Source organism: Silurus aristotelis, assembly GCF_946808225.1.
Source record: "Silurus aristotelis genome assembly, chromosome: 14".
NCBI classification, from domain to species: domain Eukaryota; kingdom Metazoa; phylum Chordata; class Actinopteri; order Siluriformes; family Siluridae; genus Silurus; species Silurus aristotelis.
Genome location: NC_139587.1, coordinates 16,460,131 through 16,481,054, shown reverse-complemented (window position 1 = coordinate 16,481,054; position 20,924 = coordinate 16,460,131). Strand labels below are relative to the sequence as shown.

General features: G+C 35.9%; 3 protein-coding genes across 9 annotated transcripts in view; all 3 read left to right on the top strand.

The window, feature by feature from the left end:
• The first annotated feature begins 395 nt into the window (after window positions 1-395).
• Window positions 396-6,610, top strand: asah1a (N-acylsphingosine amidohydrolase (acid ceramidase) 1a). Its single transcript, XM_083561358.1, has 14 exons — window positions 396-563; window positions 671-717; window positions 805-895; window positions 2,766-2,849; window positions 2,998-3,076; window positions 3,190-3,264; window positions 3,364-3,409; window positions 3,502-3,646; window positions 3,830-3,884; window positions 5,356-5,437; window positions 5,608-5,739; window positions 5,854-5,977; window positions 6,087-6,143; window positions 6,243-6,610. Exons 1-14 carry the CDS (start codon window positions 411-413, stop codon window positions 6,330-6,332), a joined length of 1,260 nt encoding a protein of 419 aa, XP_083417484.1. The 5' UTR covers window positions 396-410; the 3' UTR covers window positions 6,333-6,610.
• A 1,278-nt stretch (window positions 6,611-7,888) lies between these two features.
• On the top strand, window positions 7,889-10,480 carry fgl1 (fibrinogen-like 1). Its single transcript, XM_083559967.1, has 7 exons — window positions 7,889-8,028; window positions 8,184-8,358; window positions 8,454-8,613; window positions 8,917-9,014; window positions 9,148-9,236; window positions 9,345-9,532; window positions 9,787-10,480. Exons 1-7 carry the CDS (start codon window positions 7,966-7,968, stop codon window positions 9,944-9,946), a joined length of 933 nt encoding a protein of 310 aa, XP_083416093.1. The 5' UTR covers window positions 7,889-7,965; the 3' UTR covers window positions 9,947-10,480.
• An 85-nt stretch (window positions 10,481-10,565) lies between these two features.
• Window positions 10,566-20,924, top strand: part of mtus1a (microtubule associated tumor suppressor 1a) — a 31,249-nt gene continuing 20,890 nt past the window's right edge. For 2 of the 7 annotated variants that reach the window (XM_083559963.1, XM_083559961.1), the window contains exons 1-4: window positions 12,500-12,875; window positions 15,792-17,534; window positions 17,992-18,220; window positions 19,522-19,692. In XM_083559963.1, coding sequence (XP_083416089.1) covers window positions 15,852-17,534; window positions 17,992-18,220; window positions 19,522-19,692 — 2,083 coding nt within the window. In that variant the 5' untranslated portion in view covers window positions 12,500-12,875; window positions 15,792-15,851. Of the gene's footprint in view, window positions 10,660-12,499; window positions 12,876-15,791; window positions 17,535-17,958; window positions 18,221-19,521; window positions 19,693-20,924 lie in introns of those variants that run through there. The other 5 variants (XM_083559959.1, XM_083559957.1, XM_083559962.1 and 2 more) reach the window with 4 other exon arrangements.

The following is a 20,924-nucleotide window of genomic DNA, read 5'->3' as shown; positions in this document are numbered from 1 at the left end:
GTACACTTCTTATAGATGGTAGTTTACTCAAGTTTTCGCTTGCGCAAACATAAATAAACAAACAAACAAACAAACAAACAAGCTTATACATGCCAAATGAAGTTTTCCTTATTTTTTATCATTTTTTTCCTTTGTTTGAAAACAAATATATTTCATATTTAACACTTTTAAAATGTGTAACGCAGATAATTTCCTCGTTTATCATCGGAAGAAAACATCGCGTTTCGGTTAAAAGGGGGAGCCGTTTTACGTCTGTCGACACTTTAACGCAAATTTGAAATACAAAAAGCGATTACATATAACCTCGAATAATTTAAATAAAATAAATATCGCGGTATTTGAAAATACAGTTTACATACATGTTTATTTGATCAAAATAAAATCAATATTTCCGTTCATCCCCATGACCTATGGTACAGTCCAGCTCGTGTAGTCGCGTAGGAAGTGCTCTCTGTTCTGTGCTGCATTGTGAAAGCTGGAAGTTAAAGAAAGAGATGAAGTTCACTACATTTCGGTGTATTTTGCTGCCATTCTTTGTTTTTTGCTCACTTTTTGCATGCATAGTAAGCAATGTGTTTTATTTATAATGGTATTAATTAATATATTATGGTGTTAAAAACCACACTAGAGACTGACAATGCAATCTTAAATGTTTTTCTGGTGTTTACAGCATGCTGAAGAATGTAGGACGCGAATGTATCCTCCTAAGGGGCCAACGTACGTTCGTTCATTCTTATCTCGCGCACCCATGATACCTTTTTTTAGACACTAAACTAAACATGTTTCTTACATTTTCTTGTCCAGGTTTAGAAGTAATGTTACTTGGTACACGCTGAACCTTGACTTACCCCCTAACCAGAGATGGACTAATGTGATTAAGGAGAAAAAAGCTGAAGTAAGCTCTTAACATGATGTGATACTTTGTGTCTTGTCTGTGTGTTTACTTGACAATATAAACACAGAGTCCCTCTGTATTCCTGTTCGTCCCTCTGTGTTCCTGTTCGTCCCTCTGTGTTCCTGTTCGTCCCTCTGTGTTCCTGTTCGTCCCTCTGTGTTCCTGTTCATCCCTCTGTGTTCCTGTTCGTCCCTCTGTGTTCCTTTTAGTCCCTCTGTGTCCCCCTATGTTCCTGTTAGTCCCCCTGTGTTCCTGTTAGTCCCCCTGTGTTCCTGTTAGTCCCTCTGTGTTCCTGTTAGTCCTTCTGTGTTCCTGTTAGTCCCTCTGTGTTCCTGTTAGTCCCTCTGTGTTCCTGTTAGTCCCCCTGTGTTCCTCTGTGTTTGTGTTTGTCCCTCTGTGTTCCTGTTAGTCCCTCTGTGTTCCTATTACCTCTGTGTCCCCCTGTGTTCCTGTTAGTCCCCCTGTGTTCCTGTTAGACCCTCTGTGTTCCTGTTAGACCCTCTGTGTTCCTGTTAGACCCTCTGTGTTCCTATTACCTCTGTGTCCCTCTGTGTTCCTGTTAGTCCCCCTGTGTTCCTGTTTGTCCCTCTGTGTTCCTGTTAGTCCCCCTGTGTTCCTGTTAGTCCCTCTGTGTTCCTGTTAGTCCCTCTGTGTTCCTGTTAGTCCTTCTGTGTTCCTGTTAGTCCTTCTGTGTTCCTGTTTGTCCCTCTGTGTTCCTGTTAGTCCCTCTGTGTTCCTATTACCTCTGTGTCCCCCTGTGTTCCTGTTAGACCCCCTGTGTTCCTGTTAGACCCTCTGTGTTCCTGTTAGACCCTCTGTGTTCCTATTACCTCTGTGTCCCTCTGTGTTCCTGTTAGTCCCCCTGTGTTCCTGTTAGTCCCCCTGTGTTCCTGTTAGTCCCCCTGTGTTCCTATTAGTCCCTCTGTGTCCCTCTGTCTTCCTGTTAGTCCCCCTGTGTTCCTGTTAGTCCCTCTGTGTTCCTCTGTGTTCCTGTTAGTCCCTCTGTGTTCCTGTTAGTCCCTCTGTGTTCCTCTGTGTTCCTGTTAGTCCCTCTGTGTTCCTCTGTGTTCCTGTTAGTCCCTCTGTGTTCCTGTTAGTCCCTCTGTGTCCCTCTGTGTTCCTGTTAGTCCCTCTGTGTTCCTGTTAGTCCCTCTGTGTTCCTGTTAGTCCCTCTGTGTTCCTGTTAGTCCCTCTGTGTTCCTCTGTGTTCCTGTTAGTCCCCCTGTGTTCCTCTGTGTTCCTGTTAGTCCCTCTGTGTTCCTGTTAGTCCCTCTGTGTTCCTGTTAGTCCCTCTGTGTTCCTGTTAGTCCCTCTGTGTTCCTGTTACTATTTTACCTTTAGTACTGACGTCCATTGATCTCTATGATCAGTAATTACATTTTATTCAGATTGCTGTCAAAGGTTGAAATGATATGGTCAATTCAATTCCTCTCTGTAAAATTTTAATTTTATACAGTGCTTTGAACGATACACATTTCTCCAAAGCAGTTTTGCAGTAATACACAGATTAGTTTATCCCTAATGAACAAGCCAGTGATGACAGTGGCAAGGGAACACTTGGTATAAGAAGGAATCCTAGTGAGCAGCCAGATTCAAAAAAGAACTCATCCTCATCTTAGTGACACAGAATGTCCTGTTATATAATTAGATACCTGTAAATGATGTGGAAAAGAATTGCATAAGCTAAAACACACTTTTTCCCCACTCAAATAAAGCACGTGAAGAGGGAACTTACAGTGGCGAGATTCTCAGATCCATATTCTTGTGAAGGAAGGAGTTATTCTTTGGGTAACTGAAACAACAGGCATGAAAAAGTGAACCTGGTGAAAATGAAATTTACATTAATACACAGATGTGTTTTGTTTTTCAGTTGGCGGCAATGATACAGGCAATAAAAGATTTAGCCAATAGTTTCTTCCATGGAAAATTAATTGATTTAGTGGATACAGAGTTGGTGAGTATTATTATACAGTATTTATACATACTTTGGGGCATGTAATGCCAGTGGTAAATAGAACAGCCAAAAACATATGATTCCTGTATTTATTTGTGTTGTTTTTTTTGTATCTATTTTTTATTTATTTATTTATTTATTTGGTCAGCCTTTGATTGTGGACACACTCCCGTACCCTTTTAACGAGGAAATTAAAGGGATCGCTTTCGTCTCTGGTGTCCCTTTAGGTCAGGGTTGTTTCTTTTTTACATTAATGTTTTATAGGATTAAGAAAAATTACAATAAAGGTAATCTAACAATTTACATTTTGTATTCTAATGATTTCTCTTAATGTTTTTAGGTGAAGTTGTGCTGTTTAATATCTTCTATGAAGTTTTCACAGTGTGCACATCACTGGTGACCGAGGACTTAAATGGTAATCTAAATTTTAGGCGTTCTTTGTCTATGTATAAAATACATGCTGTACTTTGATTAAAATGGGCATTAAAATTCATGGTATTTGTTATCTTTTCAGGAAATATATACCATGCTCGGAATCTGGACTTCGGATTGTTTATGGGGTATGATTTATAACCTATATTCTTTACTGTAGTTGTTTTGTATGTGTTTGGGAATTATGTTAGATTTACTCAGGTTGTTTTTATTCCTGTAGTTGGGACATGAAAAACCAAACTTGGACAATAACTGAGAAGCTCAAGCCGCTTGTGGTGAACATTGACTTCAGGCGAAACAACCAAACAGTTTTCAGATCAACCAGCTTTGCAGGATATGTGGGAATGCTCACTGGTATAAGACCTGTAAGTGTTTCAGGACTTGTAAAGTCACTAAACTGCTTTTCTTTCTTTCTTTCTTTCTTTCTTTCTTTCTTTCCTGCTTTCTTTCTTTCTTTCTTTCTTTCTTTCTTTCTTTCTTTCTTTCTTTCTTTCTTTCTTTCTTTCTTTCTTTCTGTTTTACATAAAGTTATTTGTGTTTGCTTGTAGGGAGAATTCACTCTAACCATGAATGAACGTTTCGATGTTGATGGAGGATACATAGGTAAGATGCATTGTAAAGTCATTTTTTATCATGTCGGATTTAAAAGTGCTTTTTTAGTTTTATGTTTATTGACTAAAGTTCATCTGTTGCTACAGAAATGGTCAGCTGTCTTCCTCATAAATCAATAAATCATTGGAAATGGACCACCATAGAAACACCACTGAATAGTCAATGATTAAGTAGTATGCAGCACAGCAGTGACAAAAACATGGTAGCAACATGATAGTGTGTGTTGCACTAGGTATAAAATCTCAACACACATGCTTGGTAAAATTGCAGGTTAAAAAAGAAAGATATAAACCAAAAAAAAAAAAAAAAAAGTTTCAATTTTTATATAAAAAAATTTAATTTTAATATAATATAGTAACCAATTCTTGGTGATTTGTGTGAGTTGGCAATCTTTTTGGTAATCTCTCCTTAAATAAAATTTTATACCATTTGCTTTTTGGTACAGCATTCAGTCAACTTGAGTGCAGGTTTCCCAATCTGGCACATCCTGTTTTATTCCACTTTAATTCTGATATTATTGCACTTTCTTTGCAACAATGTTTCAGATTTATAAGATTGCAATGGTATTCCTTTTGCACAGCTCTCTTTAAATAAATTTACAGTTTTTTTAAATTTGATTTAGATCTTTGCTCTAACTAGGCCATTCCAAAACATTGACCATTTTATGAAAAACAACTTGTGTTCACTTGGATTATAGCTTTTGGTTATTGATAGGTTATCACTAACATGCAGGAAGGTTAAGATTTTCACTATCTTCAGCTGCCCAACAGAAGCCCAGATAAAATATGTAAGATTTGGGTCACATTCAGAAAGTGAACAGAACTTGTATAGTCCTGCAGGTCCTTTTAATGTTGCCGCAGGTCTTTTGACAGCCTCCATGACAACGCTGCTTGTTGTTGTTGTTTTTTTTGTTTTGTTTGTTTGTTTTTTTTTTTGTTTTTTTTTTACATCATTGTAGTGCTATTGTGTAATCACATTTTTTCACTTGTTGAAAAAGACCTTCACAGTGTTCCATGATGCCTGATATTCCATACAGGCTCGTACATGGCTTGTAAGCTCTTTGTGGACAGCTGATCTTAATTTATGATGAAATAAAACTCAATCAATTCACTAATGCCAAGTGTATGATAATTACTTTTGAACATGAATCCAAATTCAATGGTTCATTCTGAACACTGTATCATACTTAGGTTTTTTTCCTTTTCTTTTCTTCTCCTAAAATATTCCTTGTTTTTTTACTTAAATGTTTGTTGGTTGCTATTTCACTTTAATGGTGAAAAATTATCTGACATTATAGCAATGTTAACCGGGATGTGTAAAATCTTCATGCTGATTTTATCATCCTACCTACAGTGGTCTTTTACTGTTGCTCGGTTAGGTGTGTGTGTAAATACATAAACCATAAACAGTCCTTTCAGTTGGCAAAGTTTTTGTTTGCTGAACATTATATCATTTCTTTCAGGTATCCTGGAATGGATTCTTGGAAAGAGAGATGGAATGTGGATGAGCTTTTTGACAAGAAAAGTCCTGGAAAATGCAACCAGGTTGAGTCAGTCTCCCAATTTGATTTGAAATAAATGATTTCAAATGTTTTCAATTGTTGAAATCGAAATAATTAATAATTTTTTATCCTGTTCTAAATGCTGTTTTCTAAGTGTCTAAGCTGGCCTTCTTGTTTTGTGCCTAATCATTATGTTTGTATTTTTTTTATCAGTTATGAAAATGCCAAAAAACAGCTGGCTCTGACCAAGTTGCTTGCACCAGCTTACTTTATTCTAGGTGGAAACCAGACAGGCCAGGGTTGTGTGATAACCAGAACTAGAGTCAATACACTGGATGTCTGGGAGTAAGCTCACATACTATCATACTAAAAATATGTATTATATCCACACTAAGATACTTTGAGGGAAGGTTACTGGGTACCACTGGTTTAGAAGCTAATGTAACTTTCATGTTGTAGGATTAATGTGAAACTTGGAAGATGGTATGTGCTTGAAACGAACTATGACCACTGGGAAGACCCATTCTTTTTGGATGATCGAAGGACACCAGCTATGAAATGCATGAATAAAACAACACAAGCAGTAAGTGTTCATAATACAGAATTAGCGCAAATTAAATCCATGTTTGCCATTTATTCTTATGTTTGTTTTATTTTACTTAATAATGAGCACAAATTTTTTTTTTTACCAGCACATTACATTGCCAACTATTTATGATGTATTGTCAACAAAACCAGTTCTAAATAAAGTAAGTCTTATCTAATGTTTATCACTACTTAACCTGGAGCCTTGAAACATTCATGCTTTAATGTGTTTAATTTTTTGTTTGTTGGATTTCTCACTCTAGCTAACCACTTATACTACACTGATGGAAGTATTAACTGGGAGACTCGAATCTTACATCAGGGACTGTCCAAGTCCGTGTACTCCCTGGTGATTGACTTGGGACTGAACATGCTGATAAAGCTGTTACTGTGTCGGTGCGAGCTGTTTTTAAAGCAAAGCTGTCTATATCTCCTAATATAAAATTTTTCATTTCTATGAGCACTTTCACTAGATTGGGGATAACACACTTTAATAATTAACCTAAGTATACTTCTTTTTATTCATGTTGTTGCTATACCTCTATGTGTAGTTTTATGATTAATTTATGTAATTTATCTTTAATATTGTTTTATTATCCTTTTACTAATAAAGTTGTTTTTTTCTAATGTTTATTGTGCTCTATCTTATTTAGTTGTTTTATGTGTGTGTGTGTGTGTGTGTGTGTGTGTGTGTGTGTGTGTTGGAAACACCTAGTCTTACACATAGATGTTCCTTTTGCTCATATGCAACAAACTATGTAATTTTATGGTATGAATATTTTTTTTGACCAAACAAATAAATACATGGGCAGATCATTTATTATTTTATTTATTATTACACACACTATTATTATAAAAAAAAAATCATCCCTTAGCATGAATAGCAGCTTTATACTAAGCACTGAGATTTCTCCAAGAATCCAGCTGAAATATTTTGCCATGACTCTTGTAAAACTTACAGAAGGTGTTTTTCACTAGATACTCCCACATATTTATTTCTGATTTTGCAATTCTATAACACCAACTGTTCTAAATAACACTTACAGAGCTTGACCATATGCTTCAGGTCATCGTTTTCTTGCATTGTGGTAGAATTGCATGGTGTTGTAGTATGAATTGGTGGCCCAGTTGATTCACTATTCTTTTCACCCGGATTAAGTCTCCAACCTTCTCTGCTGCAAAACAAGCCCAAATCATTAAGCTTCCTCTTCAATGTTTGACTATAGGTGGGAGGCAATCTGCTAACATCTCTCCTGTTCTCCATCTTACTTCATACAAGTTTTTCTGTTAGAGCCAAAAATTTCAATTTTGATATCATCTGGCTACAAAAATTTGTTCCACTTATTCTCTGTCAAATTCACCTTTTACCTAGTTTGTTGCATATAAACAAAGGGAACCTGCATGTGTCTAAAAAAACTAAGTTTTTAGGTGTTTCCAAACTTTTGACAGGAACTGTATTATTATTATTATTATTGCTTCTGATCTATAGCACACAAAAATGTGAAAATCCTGAGTTTCCCTGTGTACTTTCTGAAAGATGTGCTTGGCTGTGGTTGCATTGCTGTGCAGTATGGTTCACAGTAACCTTTAACACACACACACACACCCACATGTGTGTATCAAATCAGGTATTCATCTTTGAAAGTAATCCAGGCTTTTTTAGAATCTTTTTAAATTTTTTCTTAAAATGTTTAAAAGAATGAGTTAAATGTTGTATTTCTTGCATAATTTTTAAAGAATTAAACCATGATGTATGAAGTAATGGGTGGTTTAAGTTTAAGGTTATAGAGGTTATTAATTTGATTTTGTAGATCTGTTCATCTGCATTTTTTCTGACTGACTCACCCATAAAACACCCTGGCAGTCCCTGCAGATGTTAAAAGGCAGACCAGACAGGTGAAATATCTTTAGTCTGTGTATTGAAAAATAGATTTCCAACTAGTGCAGTGAAACATTCGGTCTCTTTTCTGAATTTGTTTGGTTGTTATGATGGCAAACAGGCATTATTTTGTGATTTGGCTGTTTTTTTGTTCTAGCCTGGTTGATTCTGTAAGTATTATTAACTTTGTTGAGCTCACAATATTCATTTAAAAGTAATTCATTGATTAGTTTTTAAGATTGATAATTTTTTTATTTATCTATTTATTTATACAGTGTCTGGAAATAATTTTTATTGTTTGTTTGTTTAAAAAAATTGTATGTAGTCCTCTGATGAATGTCAGCAGGAGCGAGACAAGCTGCAGGCACAGTTAAGGAATATGGAGGCTCGTGCTGTTAAGCAGCAGGAGATGATCCAGCACTTACTAAACCTCAATCAGCAGCCTCCACTTCCTCTAAATGAAAGTACCTTTTTTGATTTAGAGGATAAACAATATAAAGGTCATTAATGTTTATCTGTATAATTTCTGTTTATATTATTTTGCTCAAACAAAGTGCTTGATGATTTTTTTTCTTTCATTATTATTTAACTCCAGACTGCGCTCAGATTTTTAGTAATGATTACAAGAAGAGTGGATATTATATCATTAAACCTGAAATAAGCCCATCTCAGATCAGAGTGTACTGTGACATGAAAGATGGAGGCGGATGGACAGTCTTTCAAAGACGCTCTAATGGAAATGAATCCTTTGACAGGTGAGTACATGTGTTACATTATACATTTTTTATAAAGCTTTAAAACAGCTTTATTCTTACCTATAGAAACCTGTCCAGGTTAATTCTATTAAATTGATGATTTTATTTAAATCAGATCATTAATTATGTCACCTTATTCCTTTAAAAATGTTTTGACTTTAATATTAAATATCAATTAACAGCTTACATATGATATGAACATTTTCTAACCTCTAAATGACAAATTATATACATATACAGAAACTCAGCAAGATGTTTCTATTACTGATCTTTCCTGCTGAATTGAATGTTGTTTTGTTATAGGGATTGGAATGATTATAAAACTGGTTTTGGTGATATGAAATCTGCAAATGGAGAGTTCTGGTTAGGCAATGACAACCTGCATTATTTAACTTCCCAAGGTGGGATATTTTTTTATATGAGAAGTTTAAATCATTAATAAAGAAAAATAGGGTAAATATATATCAATATGTACAACAACACTGTTTATTCTTAATTATATATCATATGTAATATATTACGATTATGTGACAGATAATTACAGCTTGAGAATTGACTTAGAAGACTTTGACGGCAGTCATCGTTTTGCTGTGTACAAAAAGTTTCAAGTTGACAATGAACAGGTAGCACCTGGTTTCTTCTTTCGACTATTAAGAAAATAAATAATTTCTTCATTTAGTACCTATGTATATATGCTCATGTTTAAATGGCATTTGTCTTTATGGTTTTAGAATCATTACCAGCTGCTGTTTGGTGGATACACGGGTAATGCAGGAGATTCACTCTTGGGCAGCTACAACCCTGAGGTGCAGAGATGGGCAAGTCACCAGGGCATGAAATTCAGCACAAAGGATAAGGACAATGATCGATATGAGCGTAACTGTGCTCTGGAAGATATGTCTGGCTGGTGGTTTAACAGGTCTGTTAAATGCATTTGTTATATAAAAAGCTATTTAATAAATATTCAGTTCAAACTATTCAGGAAACCCCTGATTAAAAAAATAAAACAGTTAATGCCTATAAGATTACAGCAATAGCCAGCACCAAGTGGTTATTGGTAATGCTAAATATTATTGTTAAACAAATTCCTCTCAATGCCATAAATAATTTTACATACAGTATTATAAGCATGTATGCATGTTGTTTCAAGTTCTTACATGATTCTTCCTCTAGATGTCACTCTTCCAATCTGAATGGACTGTACTATAAGGGGCCTTACAGTGCAGTGACAGACAACGGGATTGTGTGGTACACCTGGCATGGCTGGTGGTACTCTCTCAAAACAGTGGAAATGAAGATCAGACCAAGTGCCTTTGAACCTAAAGATGTCTAACATATATTATTTAAGCATTGTCCAGTTATTCTTAGAAAATATATAGATGCTGTATGCATATTTATACAATTTTACATACAGTTCATAGTAATATAAACCTGGTAGAAAAATTGTTAAAATAGCAAGACAATAAGAATTTAAGGAACTTTTGGTTTGACAATTAACAAATGTACTTCTGCTGCAGAGAATGAATGTACATAGTCTTGTTTAAAACAAATTATAGTAGTGGATAAAATGCTTGATATACATTTCAAACTAACACATGTCTGGGTGTGCAAAATATATTCCTAAATATATTCTGGGAATCGTTTTGAAAGATTAGTCATAGTGTGGCCACACATCTGCCACACCTTCTGCATACCATTAAGGGCCTGATAACAAACTCGTGAATGGAACAAGTATTGATAGAGCTACTTCTACTTTCTACTTTCCTGACTAATGATTTGTTTTTTAGATCATCGCAAGCGTATGACAATGTCATCATACCATTTTACATGCATGCAAAGAAAAATATTAAACATGACCAAATATAAATTTGTGGGTGAATTTGTATATAATATCCTTGTGTTATAAAAGTTTAAAGTTAGAAAAACACCAAGTTTGTATTAAACCATGGGCTCGGGCTGCTATCCCGGAAGTGACGTTATTTATCCGCAGGTGAGAAGAGTGCGGAGCTCGTGCGCGTTTGTGTGTTGTGTACTGTTCTCCTGCAGGTGAGGTGCATGTCGATTTTTGCAGAAAAAACGGTACCAAAAAAAAAAGGACTAAACATCTGAAAGAAAGGAACGAAAACGCATTAATATTGCGCTAAATGAACTCCAGTTGTGTGTTTTTCGTATGTAGTTTGGCTTTTTGTTTATTAACAAGCTTTAGTAATTAATTGCAAATATTTCTTTTATTCTTATAAATTACTATATGTAACAGCTGCACACCAAGATGTCCTTGTTGACAGACTGGTGCTAAAATCTTGGGAAATAGTGCATATATGCAAATACATATTTGGTAACAGTGCATGAGAATATAACTTTGATATCAGTATTTGTTATTTGTTTAAAAAACGACTACGGTGTTTGTAATGAGGGGAGCAAAAACCAAAGGAAAGGAGCTATGATGTGTAAACTACACAGCATGCTTATACATTGATCTGCTCTGTCCCAAGAAGGATTCATAACATACCATAACTCTATGGCTGCTTGCCCCTCTGCACTATTTCTGGAAAGCAGTCCAAGGAATCCAAGGCTGTCTTTTTGATGAGTGTAAATCAGGTGCAAAAAAATGCATTTCGCAGTGTTCAGAAAATAGACCGTGCCACTAAAGGAGCTCTGACCTCATGGGAAAGCAGAGTTGGAGAGACACAAGTCACTAGAAATAGCTTCAAAAGCTGTTTTTCTGGCTGTCATGTAATCACCCCAGTGCTGTAATAAGCACATTTTTTGTACCTTGTTGTATGAAAAAATCAGGAACGATAAAGGATATTTGTTGGTACGTTGTCCCGCATGTACAAATTATTACATGCTTCCTCTGTGCCACGAGAAAAACTCGGGTAGGTCTTAGCATGCTGTGTCTCGACTTACTGCATGTTTGCCCTTTAGGGCATTGTAGGGGATCCAAAAGGAATTTAAATAAGTTTTTAAAGCAAATCTTGGAGCAGGTTCACTTAAAGATAAAATGAAAGGTGGTTTAATCATGAATATGTGTCATGCAGAAGGTCTATATAGGTATGCAAAGTAAAGAATATGTTTTCGACGGACATGTGAAAGATTTCATGGCTTGAATACGGTGTATGCAAATGGAAGAAAGTGATGTTCATTTCTTTGAAAGAAGGTTGTAATTGACCACACTGACCCAACTTTCTACTGTTGCTTAAGTACACAGTAATTTTCTCCCTAACGTTATCTTACCAAATATTTGGCTTGGGTTTTATAGTCATGATAAGCTATAATCAGTGGATATGTGTGAAATTCTATGCTGGTGTTTATTTTGTGGTTGATGCATGCATGGCTGTGAATCATTTATCACGCTCTTTGCCAGCAATCTCGTGCCTGAGCTTCAAGAGCATACGTTTATAATTACTGAACTGTGTCCAATTTTACAAAGCTATTCCCAGATTGAAATCCATTGCACAATTTCTACAGGCTGGTATTCATTTATTCATTTATTACTGTTTATCCATGATTACACATTTTTGCTAGTCTGGATTAGGCAAAAAGAGAATTGTATTGAAGACAGATAATCAGTTCATGTCATTTGTTTCTGGTAAATGTACATGGAATCATGTGCATGTTTAAAGAAAAAAGTCTATGTACTGTATACACATCAGTAATTATGGTGATCATATTTGAAAACAAAATGAATGACTTATTCCTAATTTGTATTTTGCTTATTAAACTGATTATTTGCATGTTTATGTGGGCATGCATGCTTGCTCTCAGTTTCAGCTATGGACAAAAAAGCTGGGTGCGCTGAACTCTTTCATAATAGAAGGCCTTGAGTCGCATAGCAACAGCGAATGCCGTTCTGTTCTGTCCTGCCATGTTTAAACCCCTCCCTCTTTGCAAAGGTCCTGCTAGGGATAAGGTAACCAAATGCTCTCTTTGGTAAACTTAGCCTTGTAACATTACCACAGGCCTGAGTTGGACCTTGAACCGTGCAAAGGCGTATTAGAATGAGTACAGTGTGATTGTTCAAAGGTGAAAACATTTCTTAGGCAAGGAATAAATTCAGATTGCTTTGAGACCAAGAGCCCACACTTTAGCAGTGTGATAATGATGTTCTGGCAAGTTCAGCTCTAGGTTGGGGGGCTGGTAGATGAATATTTGAGGACTATGTTTAAGAGATGAGCGATATGTTTGGGACTTTGCCATATCATTGATTGGATCAATTCTATGAGAAACGATCTTGATTCAGGGAGGACTGTGGAACAGAGCTGGTAAGTTTGTTTTACCTTTCAACTGCATTGCATATAGTAAAAACTAAGCAACTAACTAAACCAAAGTTACTTGAGCTAGATGCTAGGATAATTACTTTGCTATTTTGCAAATGTCAACATTCTTTTATCAAGGGAATCATTCAGGAAGCTATTTATAGCAAGGATCAGATATGTAAAGCTGTACTATTAAAAAAAAAAAGCTACTTGTTGTTGTTAGTAAACATGTGCATAATACTATGTGATATCATGATGTGTAAGTCAATAAAATATATCCTTTTTTTTTTTTTGAGACATCGTTTTTGTGGTGTATGGACAATATAAACAGGAGCATTATTGTGTCCCTCAGTAAAGGTTCAGAGTAAATAAAATCTAAGCAGACAGGAGTAGCTCCTGCTTAACTGTTTTTATGAGGTCTATGTACCTAAAAATGTTGCTCTCATTTTTATGGCTTTTGAAAGCACTCCTGTCCCAATAAAGGTGTGCTGGTATATGACTACAGTGATTGTCCCATTCATGGCAGTGTTAACAGAGAGGTGGTTGTTTCATGTCTTACTTGAGCAGCCAAGGTTTAAAAGTCTGTCCCTCAGGTAATGTTTAGTGAGATTGCTAAATAAAAAAAAGTTCCCTAGTATAATTAACATGAGGAAAATTCCACTATATTTATGGTTGTGTGGACTGAAAAGCATACTTCTACTCCCATGTGTATGTGTGTATAATTTCTAGAACTTTTCATGTTAAATTGTCTACAATAGTTTAATTTAGAAGAATTTTCAAGCTTCTCTCTTATCTTTTCTATTTTTTAGAACTAGATTTATATCTTTTACAGTGGTCACTTGAATGTAAATTATATATGGGTTAATTTCAGACCCAAAATAAATGTATTGAAGGAAGTTATCCTTTTGCTTTCCGTATTTCATAGGGCATACATTTGCCATTGAATGAAAGCATATAGGTTAACTCTATACTAATGCCACAAGTGTATTTAGTCTCCTGAAGAGGCAAACCCAGCCTTACAGCTAGTCCTGATGTGTAATTTAAAGCATCTGTCTCAGGTCTTTCAGACAGACATGAACCTTTACCTGGTGGGTAAACATTGTTTTCTCCTGTCTGTACCTGTTACATGTGACCGACACCTCCCTCTTTGCCAACATAAAGCAAGACGTTGGTCTACTGATTTGTTTGTTCACACAGATATTTTGTTGGACAAAATTATAAAACGTATGTCTCCCCTCAGGCTAAACATTTCCATAGATTTGATTTTTTTAAATATTTCAAGTAAAAGATTTGTTTTGCTGATTTATCTTTACCTGGTAAAGAATAGCTAAGATTTTCCTGCTACCCCCTGCCTATACACCCTCCTTCTTTTACTGTACTTTACTGTGCAGGGCTTTCATACAGCAGTTTAAAGAAATCATACCAAGCAAGTTCTACCTCTATGGACTGTGGTTATGGCAAAAGCCGTGACCTCCCATTTTAACCTGTTTTATGTTTTGAAGCTTGTAAAATATTTAATATTGTCGTCCAAGATGCTGAATAATCCACAAGGGGTTAGTCTAGAGCTACATCAGCAATATAAAAAAAAATCAGACCTCCACTTTAACTACTGAGTTTATGAGCAGTAGGTGATAAGCAGTCAAAGGACTTTATAAGTTTGTATATATTATGAAAAATGTCATACTAATAACCCAAACCCTGTCCGTTTCCACTAATCTTTTTATCTATCTTTTTATATAATGTAAAATGTTGTTTTATTACTCTTACAAAAAGCTCATCTGCTTTAACCTTCCAAATGAAATAAATAATCCAAGGGCACATAAGTATCATATGTAAGTTTAAAAATTGCGCATGTTTCTTCTGCTTGTTTTTTTTTTTTAACCCATGGAATGAAATGTTGAAATATTCAAGGTACAGTGTTGAAAACCTAGCTGTTTATATTCTACCAAGTTCTAAATATTACACAGCATCATTTAAATAGCATTTGCTGTTGACTTTTAAATATAAAAGGCTTGCCATTGTCTGAACTGAACCTGCTCAGTTTTGGTGGTTTCTTGTAAGTTTCTATTTACTTTGCCATATTTGTCTGTAAACCTAACCAGCGATTTGGTTAATATTTAAGGCTGATCCTAGAAAATCATTTCAATTAGACATGTAAGAAGGGTTAACAGTGAAGTTTAGAGACACAGTCCAACCCTTGTTACTTATACAAAGGTATCCTTGGAGATATTAAAAATGTATAGGGTGTCATATGCTTGCTAGAAGAGAAGTTGTTCAGTAAATTGATTATAAAACATTAATTCTCGAGAGATTGTGTTGCCTAATTATCAAGCAACATGAGTTTCTAGGTCACAATGAAGATTATTGTTATTTTTTACTATTTACTGTTTATTTTTTATTATTTATAAACAATAAATAATATAGAAAGTTAATGTTTTTTTTGTTTTTTTTTAAATCTTTTCAAAAAGATATTTCCAGTATACATTGTGCGGAAAATCCAAATATGATTTAGTGTATGAATCGTGCTGAACTTGGTCTGATTCTTTATTTTTTGTTTGGGGGGTTTTTTTTTTTTATTACTGGGCTGATTTTTCTCCATCATAACAATGGTAGGGTGGTGTTTTCAGTACTTCTGTGGATTTTGGCATCACAACCTAGAGATCTTCTGAATTGATATATTTGATCATCTTGGACCACTATATGAGATTTTATTTAAGATTCCTAAAATACATTTAAGTATGCCATGTATAGCCCTAACAAGAAACTACTAAAACTAAGTAGGTTAGTCCTGTTTAGTATAAGATTAGATTATAGGTGTATTTGAGAATTGTCTAGACACCAAAAGCTAATGTATCTTTTACATGAACCTTGATTATTAAATATTGAACATTTAAGTATTAAAATATATTTTCTCCATTGTAGGTTGTTTACTTTGACTGATATGTAAAGACTTCCCACAAGAGGACTTACCACAAGGAAAGAATGCAGTCAAACCAAAGATGTTTGGACATGGATGTCAGCTCACCTGACCTTAAAATAACTCAGACAGCCAAAGCAATGGAGGTTCCCCTAAGCACTATGCACCTCTCATTATTTAAAGAGGACCAAAATGGAAATGGGATTACTTGCCTGTGTGACTCTTCATCAGATTTACCAAAAGACAGTAGCGGTCATGGCAAGACCAACAGCCCTGCTGATGTAGAGATGACAGAGGAGTCTAGCAGTGAAATGATTTCAACTTCAGGCATAATTAAATTGGATATACAATCTAACAGCTGCATAAAAACTGCAGCGGACAACTCTAATCAGAATGTAACTTTCATGATCTCAGGCCTGCAAAATGGCAGTACTGATTCTGAAATGGCCATGAGCGATGTCTGTGGTATCAACGTAAAGAAATCTGATGGTATTTTAGAGACATTCGCCAACACTGACACACAACAGGCCATTGTCATACGATCTGTTACTCTATTACGCTCTTGCTCCAGTGAGAACTGCAGCTCTGTGAGCTCTGCTGAGATGCCAGTTAGAGGAAACAGTTTTATCATTCATGAGTCTGGTCAACAAGTTAGTGGTTCAGTCCTGGAGGAATCTTTAGATATTCCTTCTGATGATGGTCTGATGCCTGGCTTGCTGCCTGATGTTTGTGAGGGTCTTGCTAATAACATGCTCAATGCTTCAGGACAAAACAGCAAACATCCTGACTTTGGATTAACCTTCATCCAGCCAAGCAATCAGACATTTACTATGGAAGAGGATGTCTTTCAAACAATTCCTAATAATGGACCTGGAGAAAACAGAGCTTCATATTTGGTTGCACGGTTTAATCATTCTGATTGTGTCACACCAGTTAATCTAAAAAAAAGTCATGTAGAAGCTGAAAGATCTGCTCAGTCTGGGTCGGCTGAAGGAAAAACATTCCAAATTCCAACCTCAGAGGAACTAGACATCAGTGGTAATGTCAAAACCTCTACTCCTGTTCAGTGTATGAGCTCGAAAACATTTAGTTATTCAGACTCTCCTCTCACCAAGAGTAAGACTGATTTTGGGAGTCCATTGACTCAAGTCATGGCAGAACAACAAAGTTCTGTCTCTCAAAAAGCTAAAACATCATTGACTGCATCCACTAAAAGCAATAAGGTAGACACTAAGAAGTATACCAAGCCTGACTTTAGTAATATAAAATCTAAAATAATGTGTAGAACCACTAGTACTTTAAAGCCATCAAGTTCAACAGTAGCCAGTGTGTCATCAAATACAAAACAGAACAAAAACCAGACTGGACATTCTCATTCCATGCAAAGCATAACATCTACCAAATCTACCTCTGCAGTTTCTTCCAGTTCTACTCTCACAAGTGGTAGCCTTAAGAGGGTTAAGAACTTTGTGATTAAAAGAACTCGCTCCTCCACTTGTCAAGATACTGCGCCTGCTCCAAAATCCCGGCCTCGCACCTGGTCTGAGACTTCAAGCTCATCGAAAAAAAATTTAGACACAACTGTAAAGGAATCACAGATTTCTGCGCTTGCAAACACCTTCACTCGTGCAAAAAACCCATCTATAGAAGGTTTTCTGAGTCGGACCAGTCTGACCAAACATGGAGACAAACATACTTCCTTTAGAGAAGAAAAATGTCTCAAGAAACCACAGAAAACCAGTCCAAAAGTAAGTTAAATGTTTTTGCAAAATGAAATAAACAGTAGTGTTTTTGATGAATGTTGTTAATAACTATAACTTTTATATTGAACACATTTGCAGATGCCTCCTAAATTATAGTGACTTATAAATAGAATTATAAAGTATGAATTTTATGGAGTCATATATAATCTTAAAGTTGAAGGAAAAACCAGACAAAGTATATAATAATGCATTGTGTCTCAATGCATGTACTTAAGTATCTCTCCTCTAACTTGCCCAGTATAACCAAGTTTGTTACTGATTTAGCTGATTTTGTATCGGGTAAATAAAAAATTATTATAATTAGGGCCATAATCAATCATGTTTGAATGAATAGCCTTTGTGTTCTCAAATGATCTGTTAAGGCCAACTGTAGTGTTTGGGGCACACAGACTTCACTCATTTTTCATAGAAGAATGTGAATGAAAGGAAGCTCCTCTTGCAGGCAGACCCGTCCCGGCCAGTAGGAGCAGCGCTGTGTGATTGGCGCAAACGCAATCTTGGCTCTCAGCCATTGTCATCCAGTGCAGGAGGTGCTTTGCCTGCGCAGACTCCAGCTGCAAGCTTTCGACCACCGACTCTGTCTGCATCCAAGCTTAAGCCTGGCACTATACAGAAAAATGGCTGCACCACCACTGACATGCCTTCTCCAAAGAGCAAACTGAGCACATCTGGTATGGAAAATGCTTTCATATGGTTGATTTTCTTTTTGTTTGAGCTTATTAACTGCAGTCGTTTAGTAATCATGGAGCATTGAAGATTTTTAAATCATGTTAATAGCAAAAAGTTTGTAATGTGAAAAGACCTACAACTGAAACCACTCTTAGTCAGTAAATTCTATCTAAATACATTTAGTTAAAAAGTAAAATTGGTGCTTTCACTGACTTTTTTTATATGTTAACTAATTTCTAAATATAGTTATTTTGCTGTTTGTACTGGATAGAGTCCAGCATGGTGGTTTTTTTTTTTTTTCTTTTTTTAATAATGATTGTGTTGTGTTTTATATGTTGTGATTTGTGTTATGTTTTTTGTTATGTTAATAGATGTGACTCACAAACACCTAAATTGTGGACAGTGTTTTAGCATACCTATCCAAAATAACAGCTGCTTTGATGTCTAATCCCTTGCTGCACTGTTTTTTGTGTGTGTGTGTGTGTGTGTGTGTGTGTGTGTGTGTGTGTGTGTGTGTGTGTGTGTCTACACATATATATATATATACATACATATACATAGAGACTAGGAGTCTAAAGAGACTAAAATTAGTTTGTAGTTTGTTTCAATTCTTATTTACACCACAAGGATGTGAATACCATACACTATTGAGAGCAGACGTTCCTGTTTCTGATGAACCAATCTTGTTTCATGTTCCCAAAGGACTAGCAGAGGATACAGATGTGCTTTCTCCACCTTTACAGACTTTTATTTAAACACTCCCATTTCTGTCCTCCCTGACCATTCTTGTACTTACAGAAGAAAATTGGAGGCCCACTGAGAAGGTCAGCTGAGACCGGAAAGTCGTAGGGCTAATGGAAAAAACACTGGAAGGAAATGAGTGCTGTGTTAAATCATTCCCTGATGTGGATTGTTTGTTTAGTATGGTACTTTTCACTGTTTTAACAGCAAAGAAGTGAGATTGAGATATAGAGAAAGGATCATTGTTCGTCACTGATACAAGGGCAGGAAAATGGTAAAAAATGACTTTGCTATTTGTGCAGTAGAATTACCTTCTACAGTGTTCTAATACTCATGGTTTGGGCCTCCATAGGTTTCATGGGGTGTCAGTTTTGGTGGACAATTCCCTATATCATTAGACTGTTTTTAAGTATTTGTAAAGGATACATTTGTTTTTTACTTTTGTCTTAATTTTGTCTTTATTTTAGCAGCTGCTGTTTGTTTGAATTGCTTTGACTTGCCTTAATTTGTTATTGATGTACAGCCTCAGAAACAACAACAACATATTATTTTTTTTATGTAGGCAATCCAGGCATGCGTGTTGCCGTAAGTGCAGGAACCAAGGGTTCAGGGGGAACCGATTCCAGATTCTCTGTTTCCGCTGGCCACCCACATTCATCAACCTCCAAACTTCCGATTAAAACAAGAACCCAACTTAAAAGCTTGAGTGCTTCCAGTGGACACACAAAGACTGGTAAAAAATGACTTTAATATTTTCTTAGACCAATGTGATCTGACTAAACTGGCAGTTAATTTAATTTTAATCTATGACAACATTTATATGAAAACAATAGACTTTTTTTTTTTTTTTGCATTTAAATGTCTTGGTTATATTTTTACTTTATGGCCAATATTTTAGAATAGTTTATATTTTTAGAGAGTACAATTGGTCAAAATAAAATGTGGTCCCTTAGTTATACCAAGAGTTATTAGTTATACCCTAGTGTTTATTTTGAAGTCTATCAAACACTGCTGTCACTTTGCACATATCAGTATATGCCAAATCTGAGGGGTAAAAATAGATAAGTAGGGCTGTCAGAGTTCATGTTGGATGTGGATGCAAAAAAATGTGCTTCAGTTCTCCATCTATGAAAGCTTCTTTTGTGCTTTACATAGACTGTATGATGGACAGTAATGAAATGAAATGGTAGCTGTAACTAGTCAGGGTAGATAGTTCAGTGTTTGACCCACATTTTTATGCTGGAATCTTAAGCTCTGATAAAGTCTAGTCTTTCCTATAGGATTTACTAAAATGGAGCAGATGTACTCAAATGTTTTCATATCTGAATAAAGGCATGATATTTTCTGACCCGTAATAACAATTATCACAGTGTTCACCCATGTAATCTGGGCACAATGTAAAAAAAAAAAAGGCCCTGAGTATGCTTATTGCTTTTTTCTAAATATTCTAACTGTGAAATTTTGGCTTTAAGGCCAAGCAGAAGTAGGCCAGTGTTGTCAGTGCAGACAGAAAAGCAGAGTCCTATTCAGACAGAGTCTTTTTCCCCCCCCCGAGCATCCTCACTACCCTTCTGCTCCCTTATTGGTGGATTGCTTTGCTTTTCTATGTGTGGGGCTCTTCAGTCCCACATGTCTAGCAGGCTGGGTTTGTTCCACTTCAGTTCACTTGAAAGGAGCAGAAAAACAGAATAGTGGCCAGAAGCTCTATGTATACTGGACTACCTTGTTTTCTTTGCTCAACTTGTAGAATAAATACTTGCTAATGTTGGCTTACGGGGCCCTCCGCAGCTGCACCTGGAGTGAATTTCCCTTGTACGTTTTTGACAACTCTACCCTGATCCCCCAAACTAATGCAGGCTCTCAGTGTGATCTCACTCTATTGACATGCATCCTCATTGGATCCTATCGCCTCTGTATCATTCCTTTGTTAGCTGCCTGTTATGGGAAATCTAAAACGCCACTACA

What these genes read in the sequence shown, in the direction of transcription:
- asah1a (XM_083561358.1), top strand. Translation starts at nt 411, where the DNA reads ATGGTACAGTCCAGCTCGTGTAGTCGCGTAGGAAGTGCTCTCTGTTCT. An exon ending in TTAAGGAGAAAAAAGCTGAA is followed by an intron (nt 896 to 2,765) that starts GTAAGCTCTTAA and finishes TTTGTTTTTCAG; the next exon opens with TTGGCGGCAATGATACAGGC. An exon ending in CGTCTCTGGTGTCCCTTTAG is followed by an intron (nt 3,077 to 3,189) that starts GTCAGGGTTGTT and finishes TAATGTTTTTAG; the next exon opens with GTGAAGTTGTGCTGTTTAAT.
- fgl1 (XM_083559967.1), top strand. Translation starts at nt 7,966, where the DNA reads ATGATGGCAAACAGGCATTATTTTGTGATTTGGCTGTTTTTTTGTTCT. An exon ending in GCATTATTTAACTTCCCAAG is followed by an intron (nt 9,015 to 9,147) that starts GTGGGATATTTT and finishes ATTATGTGACAG; the next exon opens with ATAATTACAGCTTGAGAATT. An exon ending in TTCAAGTTGACAATGAACAG is followed by an intron (nt 9,237 to 9,344) that starts GTAGCACCTGGT and finishes TTATGGTTTTAG; the next exon opens with AATCATTACCAGCTGCTGTT.